Genomic DNA, 12,141 nt, shown 5'->3' on the forward strand with positions numbered 1-12,141 from the left:
TAAACAAATTATTAAATAAAAATCAAATTCTCATAAATTATATTTTTTTCTATAAAATTGAGTTTCTATTAAATTAATTCTATTAAACATTTCTAGTAAAGTACATTTTCATAGAAAAAAAAATATATAAACTGTTTTATTAAACTAAATGTATAATTTAAAAAATATTTTAATTATGTTTTTTCATTTTAAAATTCGTTTTAAACATGGCCGTTAAGTGTACAATGATCTACAGTTTTTGATAGACTTTACAACCTTCATCGTGTTAAAATATATATTTGTTAATATACAAAAACTAAAAGATTTGTAAAAATGGAATGTTTAATAGGAGTTCAGTTTAAAGATTTTGTTCTAGTCGCTGCTGATATGACGAACGCAACTTCAATAATGGTTATGAAAAATGGTACTCTGAAATCTATTAATTCAATTTAACCTGTTATAATTTTATTTTTTAAACACGTACATATTTATATATGATATTTATATATTTTTATTTATTTAATATTACACATTTATAATTTTTAGACGAACATAAAATTCATAAAATATCAAGTAAACTTGTTATGGCTATATCCGGTGAAAGTGGCGATGCTACGCAATTCTCAGAATATATTAGTAAAAATTTGCAATTGTATAAAATGCGTAATGGATATGAATTGTCTCCAAAAGCAGCTGCTAATTTTACTAGAAGAAATTTAGCAGATTACTTAAGATCAAGATCACCGTATTTTGTAAATATGCTTATGGCTGGTTATGATGATCAAACAGGACCTGAATTATATTTTATTGATTATTTGGCATCTTGTGTTAAAGTACCTTATGCTACGCATGGTTATGGTGGTTTCTTTTCGCTTACTATTTTGGATAGATATTATAAAAATAGTAAGTTAAATGTTTAATTAAAAAAATTCTTATTGACTAATTATGAATTATATTTTTAGTATATTTAAAAAATATTTATTTCCAACAATTTCTTTTGGCAAAATAAAATACAAATTTTCTTAACATTATTAAAACAAAATTCTTTACAGATTTATCAGAAAATGAAGGTTATGATTTGCTGAAAAAATGTATTCGAGAAATTCATAAAAGATTAATTGTTAATCTTCCTAATTTTAAAGTTCAAAAAATATCCAAAAATGGGATTTCAGAATTATTACCAATAACAGCTCAGAACTTAGCTATTGAAAATGTTGACAGAATATGAATATTAAGTATTTTATTTTATATGAAAATCCACTACATCTGTAAAATCACATTTCTTATAACTTAAAAAATAAGAAATAAAAGTTATTTTAAAACTTATAATGATGAAAGTGATAAATGCATTGGAAAATATCAAAAATTTATAAAAAAATTAAATAGTATAGATATTCTATATTTGTGATTTTATTTTCATTATAATTTATAATTAATGTTTCATATTACAATCACTTCAACTATTTCACACTATATTATTGTTTCGTAAAACCACAATTTCATAATTATTTTAAATTTGATACATTTTGTTTAAATTATAGGAAACACTAAACTGGTAATTGTAAATTTTCTTTAATTTTACAAAAATTAGTAGATAAGTAAGCTCATTGTTTTAAGTATTTGCTTTGTTAATCATTATCTTGCATAGATATACTTCAAAATTTTGTGAACAATATATTTATTTATAATAATATATAATTAATTTATTAGAATTTCATGATACAAAGAATATTAATAAAGCCGTAATTATATAAAATTGTATTAACAATATTTGTAAATGAGTTTTCTTAACTATACTATCAAAATAAATTATAAATATTAACAAAATTTTAACAATTCATTATAATTGATATAAGCATAGCTTCTTTTTTTTAAATTAGTTTGTAATCATAAATATATATTAAAAGGACACCAATTTAAATTGAATGTAAATGTCAGTATTACTTAAATCTATAAATGATAAATTCCCATTCAACAATTACTGTTTATTTTTATATTAAACTTTACACTTATTTTCAAACCAATATTAAAAATAATAAGCTAGTAATATTTTGACAAAAATATTTTCTTTAATACTCAAGTAATGAATACTTAGAAAGTTATAATTATTACAATTTAATAAATTTATCATAATTAAGCAACTAATCAATATTTAATTTTAACAAAATTGGAATGGATCGAAATATTTTATGATAATTCACATTTGTATATCTAATTATAAAACTTGATATTAAACAAAAATTAAATTAATTATATATTTTTTATATCTACATTTAAAAATTCAGGATTAATATGTTAAAAATAAAGTGAAACGAACGACTTAATTAAAGTTGTACGTAATTTTTGGAAATAGCATTTACGTTTTTATTCGGTTACAGTAAGTAACCGAAATCTATAGCTATTGTACAAGCTAATATTTCCACTTGAATTTCTCTTTCAATCTGAGTTATCTATTAATTTTATTATGAAATATGAACATTTTTATTTTAACTCAGACATTTCATGAATTATAATTATCATTGGAATATATAGTTTTAGTTTTCTTTTCTATTCTCTGTTTGCAGTGAGTGTTCTTTAGTAACTGACGGATGATCCTCATATCTAAAATTATAGATATATATATATATATATATATGTATATACATGTAAATGACAATTCTTTATATGAAATATTTATTGTTATAATTTATAAATCTGACAAATTTTTTCAATTATTTATAAGTACATTGAATGCTGATTTAAAACACTTTAATTATTAATTTAAAAAAATAATACATAATACCGAATTTCTTAAAAATTCAAATAATTAAACATTAATTTTTACATTTTACAAAAATTATTTAAATAACTTACGAAAATAAAGCTTTTAAATCTCCTTTAACCAGTGCTACCATGAGTGGAGTTCCTAGACAAGCAGGAACTAAATATAATAGAGCAGGTTGAGCATGCTTAAACAATTGCAAAATCAGTAGAGTAATGAGTAAACCCATCAAATATGCAAAAAATGTTGCATAGAAATAAGTATTTGATTTTCTGCTGAGACTATGATCAAACCTTAATAATAAAGCAATAAAGATTCCAGGTACAACAATGTCTCCTAAACCTAACATGGCAAAATTATTACCATTTAGTCCTTTTTCCAACAGATCTTGAGGAAATACTAATTTAATGGGAGCTTCAAATGAACGAGCAACACTTATCATAACATTTGTTCCAAAAACCCAAAAAATATCATAAACAAAAAGTCCACACAATAAAATACATCCAGTTACTACATTATTTAAATGCAAAAGCTCAACCCCATTAATTGCAAATGCGATTCCAAATAAATTATTAGCAATCCAATGCTGTAAAAAAATAAATTATGAAATAAAATTTTTTATTTGAACTAAAAAATACATTTTTGCTTAATATTGTATTGTAATTACAATATTAATTATGTATATTAATATTGTAAATTATTAAATCAGGCGATTTTCAATTTTGAATAAATGTTTTATAACTATTTTTAGATTTTTTCAAGTACATATTTTTTTTTAATATAAATCTTGATAATTTACGTTTTATAATTGTAAAAATAACTATATATTATCTAAGTAAATAATTTGAATAATCTATATCTTTTTATAAATAAAAATAAATTTTAGATACATCAAAATATTTTTAATTTATAATTAAATCATAACAAATTTAATTATTACTTTAAAATAACTATTGTAATATTACCTTTTTTAATAAATACCAAGCCCCAGCTATGGAACAACATGCCAAACATACTAAATCATGAAGATTAAACTTATAATTTATAATATCATCATTTTCTTTTGCTAATTGCAAATGATATTGAGTCTTAGGAATAGCTGTAGGTACTAAAGATGTAATAACTGGACTAGAATAATTGATATAACATTAAATAATAATAATCTACAAAATTAACAATTAAACATATTGATTAATTACAAAATGACTTTGTTTTACCTTGAAAGATGACAAAGAGCTAAAATACCAAGAACAAAGAAATAACCAGTAAGCAAAAGATTGATATACTCCTTAAAAAACTAAAATAAAACAATATAATTATTAAATTATTGATAATATTAATGGTACTCTTAAAATTACCTGAAAAAATATATAAAGTCCAAATAGTGCCATACTAGAAATAAATGGAAACATAGCTGCATCCTTTTGAGTCATAATCCCTGGTTTTTCTCCACTAATTTCAAATTTTTTCTAATTTCATCAACAGAAATAAATTTATAGGCAAAAGTTATAAATTAACACGCAATATTATAAATCAATGTAAAGAAGTAAAATATATATCATAAAGAAATCATTTGGAAGTTTCAGTATTAATTTCTAATTTATATAGGATAGTAAAATAATAATGTAAAACGAACTCTTGAATTAAAAATGAAAAAAATGCGTATCGGGGATGGAAAAATAAAACAGATACAACCACTACAAGTAATTAAGGTTTGATTTTTTAAAACACATGTTGAAATAAATTATAAAGAATATTCTAACCTGTTGTTCCTTATGGTGCTTGACGGAACGATAACTACCGAAAAATATCGGCAATATGGCCATAATAACAAGACTTCCATAAGCAATAGCCATTCCTTCAGGTGTTGATGGTATTTTTCCCATCGCATTGCTACTCTCCGTTGTATTTTCAAAAGTTGAAGTAATACTCTCTACCTTTTCTGCCATCTTGCCAACATATAACTGTGACAGCGCTCACCAAAATACAAATATATTAAACTATCAACTACACTAAGAGGACTACTGAATTCCATAGTAAAACGTACTAGAACCAAAAAGCATTAATAGAGTGCCTTTCGGAGGCATGCGTAATAAAAATCTTAATATATTGCCTTTTCAATTTCAATATACAAGTTTAGGCGTTGAAATAATGAATTATAATAATAAAGCATTATTCGAAACAGATTATGAAATATTTTTCTATTTATTCGTAAATAAAAAAGTATAAGTATAATGAATCTCATTTTTATATTTGAATGTATATTTTAAAAATATAAATTTTATATTTATTTTTATAATTTTGATTATATTTTATTGAATATTTGTTGATAAAAATTTAATGAAAGACATATATTTTAATACATTCATTAGCTTTATTGACTACTTAGTGAATTTTTTTACTATAAACATAAATATAATTAAAATTTTTATTTAAAATAAATTATAATTTAATCCCAATATTTTATATTATAATAGAATGAATAAAAATAAAAATAAATTTTCACAAGGGAATACAGTTATACTTATTTTTTTAAATATCATATATCTAGTTAATTTTATAAAGATATATGAATACTACACGTATTTCATACTGAGCACCTTATTAATAAATAATTAAAATAAGCATATGCTTGCATACGTTCCGAATACTTAGCTTTATTTAAACTTTCTTTATCATTTATGATTCTAGTTTATAATTTCTAATTTTAATATAATATTATTCACCATTGGTAAATAGAATATTCAAGCCAATGTCATTAGATTATTTTAATTTCTCGATTAGTGTCACCTTTGTAAGCAATGCAATGATCAAATAATCTTCAGAACTACAATGATGAATTTATTTTTACCAGGTTGGTTAATATATGCACGTTTGATTCAAATCGTCATAAAAAAAAGAAAGGACGAGATTTGATAAAAGAATGTACCAAATGAAAATTAAATAATAATTTAGATTCTGAGAGATATTTAGAATTTTATTTTAATTTAGAATAAAATATTTAAGACTAAAAATTGCTTAAATTTAAACTAAATCACAATGATAATGTTTTATTTTGAAAGTTAAATTAATATATATATATATATATATATAATTAATACATTGTTAATATATAATTAATAGAAAATCATTAATATTTTATTAAAGAAATATTACTCATCTACAACATCAATATGCTTATAACTATATAATAATGTAAATTTCTTGCACGATTTAGAGGACAAACAATCAAACAAATAACTTGAACAAAAAGGCAGAAAAAAGAAAGAACAATTGAAAATTAATAGAAATAAAAAAATAAAATTGAAAACAATAACAAAATTCGAATTTCCGTTTAAATAAGTTCAGATTGATTCAAAACAAACAATCCAAATCTCTGTTATTCCTATCGTTATAGAAAACAAAATGAACATAAAAAATGTTGGTGACAATGGATATCGGGATAGATTTCACAAAAATGATCTCTGAAATTATTAATATCTTTACAACATCTTTATTTTATTTTATTTTATTTAAATTTCGGTTCTGACTCTTGTATACAATTATTCCTTAATAGCAGCAATGGATCTCTACAATATTTTCAGTGCAAGATCATTGCTTTTTAATACATATTTAATATACAATTCGAACGTAAAATCTGTTATTAATTTATTCTGACAAATAATATTGCAATTATTCCATTAAATCGAACATATTAGGTAATTTATTACATTTTATATCCACTTGTAAAAGTAAATTGCATCCTGTTCTTATGATATACAAATAAATATTACTATAGTATGCAAGATACAGCGAATATTATAAACATCACTTCGTATTTAAAAATGTATTAACATATTTAAAATAAATAAGTAAAAAAATTATAAATACATATAATTATGAATGTCTTCTATTTAAAAAAAAATGTTAAATTCTATTTAGTATTTATTGCAATAACTTAGTTTTTTATTTATATTTTTACATTCTCCAATTATTAGCCATTTCATCCGAATCATTCAACCTACTTATTATAAATAATCTATCGATTTCGAATTGTACTATGTAATGAACTATATAAAAGATTTACTAAAGGATTACAACAATAAATAAATCCTGATTTTCGAACATTTAATTTGATAGTTGATAATGACATGAATATTTTAAAGTCCTATTCTTATGAAGCATACATATTTCAGAAGCTATTTTGCTTAAATATCCGCATCTGAAAACAAACCTATGATTTATAATAATATAGTATCGTATTTAATTAAATCAATTAATTAAATCTGCTATTATTGACTTTGTTACTAGTTTTATTTATGAAAATTCATTAATACACCGAATTCAGCTTTTATTCCTTTTGTATTCTTATCATTTTTATAAACGTTTAACATCAGTAATGTCTCATTTTTTTTCGCTTTTCTTTTCTTTCATTTTCTCGATTTGATTCATTTTTATTAAGAATATTGATAAAATTAACTTATTTTTTTCCTTTCATAAGCTGAACATGTATATTTAAAATTTCATCAGAAAAATATCTTTATGAGAATTTAAAAATAATTAAATCACACGATTAAAAAGTTCAAGAACAAAATAGAGTACCTTATTATCGTATGCATAGACATATGTAAAAACTGAACGAAAATTTAAATATGAGTGAAAAATATTCTATTCTTTCATCTATTCATACGCAGAAAAAAAACTACTATTTTTATTAAAAAAATTAAAAATATTGAAAATTATTCATTTTAACTGTATAAATAAACCTATAAATTAAATATTGGTAATAATAAAAATAGTCTGAACAGCAATTGAAACTAGTGTTGCTATTTAATTATTTTCACATTCATTTATTTTTCGTATTTATCTTTAATATTTTTGTTTTTTGTTTGTTCAATTGAATATTTTATTTATTCTAACCATAGAAAAATAATTAAAAATCCTGTAATATGTAAATATGTAAAATAATGTCAATAAGTTGGTATAACATGCCTTCTTTAATTCAATAATTATTTCGATAATCATCTCAATTATGTAAAAAGTCAATTTATTGTTAAATTGATCAAATATAATTTAATTATAAAATAATAAAATAATTAAATCAACAGTTAAGTATCCTACTAATGACCGCCTTATATTGCTTACATTCAAAAAAGCCGTGCAACTAACTTCATACTTATTGTTTTGCTGCATAACACTCTAAGTATTTACGTTGTTCCACGATCTTATAAATTTATCTTGGCTTTATTAAAGTTTACAAAATATGTTAGCAATAGTAATAAATAATATATAATTTTTAAAAGTTGTTTTACTTATTTATATTTCATAATTATTTTGAAATATGTTCACTACTTTTATCAAAAAAATTTAACTATTATATTTCAAAATTTTACAGCCATACCGTATTTTGAGTTTGATTAAATTCCTCTATTCAATTTATTATTGTATTAAAATTTTAATTAAATACGCATATGATCGATCAATCTAAAACTATCATTCCTTAGAATCCATAATATAAAAATCGGTCATTGCTTTATATGACTTACTTTTTAATTTTAGTATTTGGATTTGTAAGATTATATTTGTGTAATATTTAAAATAAGAAAAAGTTTTAAAACATTTGAAAATTCATTTGAGTAATTCAAATAAAGTTATCAATGGACAAACCTCAAAAAATGCCCAAAGTGGCAAAGGTATTGAAGAATTCATTATAAGTTATGATTTTCAAATCTTACACGACAATGAAAATTAATATTTAATACCATTAAATTTATTTATAAATTTTACCAAAATTAATTGTTGTAATTTTTGTAATAGTTTTTTGTTACATAAAAATGTTTTAATTAGAATATTGATTTCAATTTAAATGAAAATCTATCTACAGATTTATTTTTAAATCTAAATACCATTTTTTGAAACAAAATAAATAATATAATATACAAATATTTTATCAAAAAATGTGTCAACCAAAGTTTTATATTATAGGTCAAAAATAAAGCTCCAGCAGAAATTCAAATTACTGCAGAACAACTTCTTCGTGAAGCTAAAGAACGTGATCTAGAAATTCTACCACCGGTTTGTAATATTTTTTAAATATAATTAAAATACAACTATTTTAAATATTATTAATGTAAAATTAATAAATTTGATATTCTAATCTAAAGCCTCCAAAACAAAAAATTTCTGATCCTCATGAATTAGCTGATTATCAACATCGTAAACGAAAGACATTTGAAGATTCGATTAGAAAGAACCGATTATCTATCGCAACTTGGATTAAATATGCACATTGGGAAGAAAGTCAAAAACAAATTGAAAGATCAAGGTAACATTAATTTTATGCTAAATCTTGATTTTTAGTGATTATTTATTATGTTACTTAAACATATATATATATATACTAATTTATAAAACTAAATTAAAATTTTCTTTTTTATTTATAATAATAATAATAATAATAATAATGAACAAACAAATAAATTATTAAGGAAACAAATTTTAATATGGAATATATTTTTAGATCAATTTATGAACGATCTTTAGATGTAGATCACAGAAATGTAGTATTATGGTTAAAATATACTGAAATGGAGATGCGAAATCGACAAATAAATCATGCCAGAAACTTATGGGATAGAGCAGTAACAATACTTCCGAGAGTAAATCAATTTTGGTACAAATACACATACATGGAGGAAATGTTAGAAAATATAGCTGGAGCAAGACAAGTATTTGAGAGATGGATGGAATGGGAACCACATGAACAAGGATGGCAAACATATATTAATTTTGAATTACGATATAAAGAACTTGAAAGAGCTCGTCAAATTTATGAACGATTTGTTATGGTTCATCCTGAAATAATGCATTGGATAAAGTACGCTAAATTTGAAGAATCTCATGGCTATATAAATGGAGCTAGAAAAGTATATGAAAGAGCAGTAACATTTTTTGGTGATGAAAACTTAGAAGAAAGGTTAATAATAGCTTTTGCAAAATTTGAGGAAGGACAGCGAGAAGTAATTTTATAAACTGATTAAATTATAATTAAATTAAATATATTTATTTAATAAAATAAAAATTTTATTTTTAGCATGATAGAGCTAGAGTTATATACAAGTATGCTTTGAATCACATTCCAAAAGAAAAAACACAAGATATTTACAAAGCTTACACAATACATGAAAAAAAATATGGTGACCGTTTTGGTAAATTAAATTATGTTTAATTTTCATGCATTTAATCTACAAAAACTTATTAGTTATATTTTTATAGGTATTGAAAATGTAATTGTAAGTAAGAGAAAATATCAATATGAGCAAGAAGTCAAAGAAAATCCATCAAATTATGATGCATGGTTTGATTATTTAAGATTAGTAGAATCAGATGGAAATATTGATATTATAAGAGAAACTTATGAACGAGCAATAGCAAATGTACCACCAACAAAGGTTAGAAAAGATATTTTGTGTTGTATATTTCATAGAAATGTATTGCTAATTGTCAATCAAATAATGTATTGCTTTTAAGGATAAAGAATTTTGGCGAAGGTATATCTATCTTTGGATAAATTATGCCTTATTTGAAGAACTTCAAGTAGCAGATGTAGAAAGATGTCGCCAAGTTTATAAGTATGAATTTTTTATATATGATATATATGTGTTAATGTAATTAGTATTTTAGTTTTTACATATAATAATTAAAAAATTTTAGAGTATGTTTAGAATTAATACCACATAAATCTTTCACATTTTCAAAAATTTGGCTGTATTATGCTCAATTTGAAATCAGACACAAAAATCTTTCTATTGCCAGAAAAACATTGGTTAGTTCAGTTCTATAATACCCATAATGATTATTTTATTCTTAAATTAATTTAAAAATATAATTTTTTTACAGGGTATGGCTCTTGGAATTTGTCCAAGAGATAAGTTATATCGTGGTTATATTGATTTAGAAATTCAACTACGTGAGTTTGATAGATGTAGAATTTTATATAAAAAATTTCTCGAATTAGGTCCAGAAAATTGCACAACATGGTTAAAAGTATATATGTTTATAAATTAAAATATTTATTCATAAATTTTTTTAAGTATTTTATTTAGTTTGCAGAATTAGAAGCATCTTTAGGTGACATGGAGAGAGCTAGAGCGATTTATGAATTAGCGATAAATCAACCGAGGTAAAAGCGATAAATTAATTTTTTAACTCATATTAATAAAGCAACCATATTTTTACTCTTAAATACTTACAGATTAGATATGCCAGAAGTTTTATGGAAAGCATATATTGATTTTGAAATATCACAGGATGAACCAGAGAAAGCAAGATATCTGTATGAAAGATTGCTGGAACGGACGTTACATGTGAAGGTACGGATTTTTAATACTCAAAAATTAACCAAAATTGTAAAAAATATGTTATAATATAATTTTGAATAAGCAAATTGATTAAAAAATAGAAATTCTATCATTTGACTAGAATATTATATACATGTCAAAATGTAGTGAAACATTAAAAATGTAACTATATTTTTTTATAAATATTATTATTATTAAATTAAATTAATATCAATAATTAAAATATTAATAAATCAATAATTTATATTTAAAAATTAGTTTTATAGATTTTAATATGCTTTGTCAAAATTATAGGTTTGGATAGCATTTGCTAAATTTGAAATGACTAATACCGCACCTAACGAAGGAATTATTAATATTAACTTGGCTAGACGAATTTATGAAAGAGGAAATGACTCGTTGAAATCTAATGGTGATAAAGAAAGCAGAGTATTGCTCTTAGAATCATGGAGAGATTTTGAAAATGAATTTGGCGATGAAGAAAATCGGGCCAAAATTGTCACTAAGATGCCTCGAAGAATTAAACAGAGGAAACGATTAGTTACTGAAAATGGAGTCAGTACATTAATTTTGCTATAATTTAAACCAAAATTTATATTCATATAATTTCAAATTATTTATTTTTGTTAGAATGACGTTGGCTGGGAAGAAGTATTCGAATTTGTCTTTCCAGAAGATGAACAAAGTAAACCTAATCTTAAAATTCTTGCTTCAGTTGAAGCGTGGATTAAACAAAAAGCTTTGAATGAAGAAAAATTAAAAGAAAAGGAAAAACAAAGAGAAAATATATTTCCGAAACCATGTTGCAGTAAAACTAAAAATTAAAATTTTAAATAATTTTTAAAATTATAATCGTTTCTTTATTGTATATAAAAAATATATGCAATTTTTAAATTGATAAGGATTTTGTAAAAAAGAAAACAACCTGTAATAAACAAAATATTTTTAAGATTTTATTTGTATGAAATATACTGATATAAGAATGTACAAAATCAATAATACAAATTACTATATTCATTATTTATAAAATAAACTTAATTATTATTTCGTATACTTATTTAC

At 22.2% G+C, this 12,141-nt stretch overlaps 3 protein-coding genes across 3 annotated transcripts; 2 read left to right on the top strand and 1 right to left on the bottom strand.

The window, feature by feature from the left end:
• Nucleotides 1-212: 212 nt before the first annotated feature.
• Nucleotides 213-1,255, top strand: LOC105361539 (proteasome subunit beta type-2). The gene is made up of 3 exons (XM_011498762.1): nucleotides 213-403; nucleotides 526-882; nucleotides 1,032-1,255. Exons 1-3 carry the CDS (start codon nucleotides 313-315, stop codon nucleotides 1,205-1,207), a joined length of 624 nt encoding a protein of 207 aa, XP_011497064.1. The 5' UTR covers nucleotides 213-312; the 3' UTR covers nucleotides 1,208-1,255.
• Nucleotides 1,256-2,467: 1,212 nt separating this feature from the next.
• Nucleotides 2,468-4,751, bottom strand: LOC105361540 (minor histocompatibility antigen H13). Its single transcript, XM_011498763.1, has 6 exons — nucleotides 4,504-4,751; nucleotides 4,087-4,209; nucleotides 3,958-4,028; nucleotides 3,706-3,868; nucleotides 2,833-3,326; nucleotides 2,468-2,580 (listed from the first exon to the last, which is right to left on the bottom strand). Exons 1-6 carry the CDS (start codon nucleotides 4,687-4,689, stop codon nucleotides 2,514-2,516), a joined length of 1,104 nt encoding a protein of 367 aa, XP_011497065.1. The 5' UTR covers nucleotides 4,690-4,751; the 3' UTR covers nucleotides 2,468-2,513.
• Nucleotides 4,752-8,304: 3,553 nt separating this feature from the next.
• Nucleotides 8,305-11,904, top strand: crn (pre-mRNA splicing factor crn). Its single transcript, XM_011498959.1, has 13 exons — nucleotides 8,305-8,412; nucleotides 8,705-8,794; nucleotides 8,884-9,044; nucleotides 9,240-9,738; nucleotides 9,813-9,927; nucleotides 9,995-10,170; nucleotides 10,250-10,350; nucleotides 10,433-10,544; nucleotides 10,619-10,765; nucleotides 10,825-10,901; nucleotides 10,974-11,091; nucleotides 11,374-11,634; nucleotides 11,710-11,904. Exons 1-13 carry the CDS (start codon nucleotides 8,377-8,379, stop codon nucleotides 11,902-11,904), a joined length of 2,088 nt encoding a protein of 695 aa, XP_011497261.1. The 5' UTR covers nucleotides 8,305-8,376.
• Nucleotides 11,905-12,141: the final 237 nt, after the last annotated feature.

The sequence above is a fragment of the Ceratosolen solmsi genome, unplaced genomic scaffold (genome assembly GCF_000503995.2).
Source record: "Ceratosolen solmsi marchali unplaced genomic scaffold, CerSol_1.0 scaffold30, whole genome shotgun sequence".
Classification (NCBI taxonomy): Eukaryota; Metazoa; Arthropoda; class Insecta; order Hymenoptera; family Agaonidae; genus Ceratosolen; species Ceratosolen solmsi.

What these genes read in the sequence shown, in the direction of transcription:
- LOC105361539 (XM_011498762.1), top strand. Translation starts at nt 313, where the DNA reads ATGGAATGTTTAATAGGAGTTCAGTTTAAAGATTTTGTTCTAGTCGCT. An exon ending in AATAATGGTTATGAAAAATG is followed by an intron (nt 404 to 525) that starts GTACTCTGAAAT and finishes TATAATTTTTAG; the next exon opens with ACGAACATAAAATTCATAAA. An exon ending in GGATAGATATTATAAAAATA is followed by an intron (nt 883 to 1,031) that starts GTAAGTTAAATG and finishes AATTCTTTACAG; the next exon opens with ATTTATCAGAAAATGAAGGT.
- LOC105361540 (XM_011498763.1), bottom strand. Translation starts at nt 4,689, where the DNA reads ATGGCAGAAAAGGTAGAGAGTATTACTTCAACTTTTGAAAATACAACG. An exon ending in TTTTTCAGGTAATTTTAAGA is followed by an intron (nt 4,029 to 4,086) that starts GTACCATTAATA and finishes TAGTTTTTTAAG; the next exon opens with GAGTATATCAATCTTTTGCT. An exon ending in CTTGGTATTTATTAAAAAAG is followed by an intron (nt 3,327 to 3,705) that starts GTAATATTACAA and finishes ATTTTTTTACAG; the next exon opens with CATTGGATTGCTAATAATTT.
- crn (XM_011498959.1), top strand. Translation starts at nt 8,377, where the DNA reads ATGGACAAACCTCAAAAAATGCCCAAAGTGGCAAAG. An exon ending in ATCTAGAAATTCTACCACCG is followed by an intron (nt 8,795 to 8,883) that starts GTTTGTAATATT and finishes TCTAATCTAAAG; the next exon opens with CCTCCAAAACAAAAAATTTC. An exon ending in GATTAGTTACTGAAAATGGA is followed by an intron (nt 11,635 to 11,709) that starts GTCAGTACATTA and finishes TATTTTTGTTAG; the next exon opens with AATGACGTTGGCTGGGAAGA.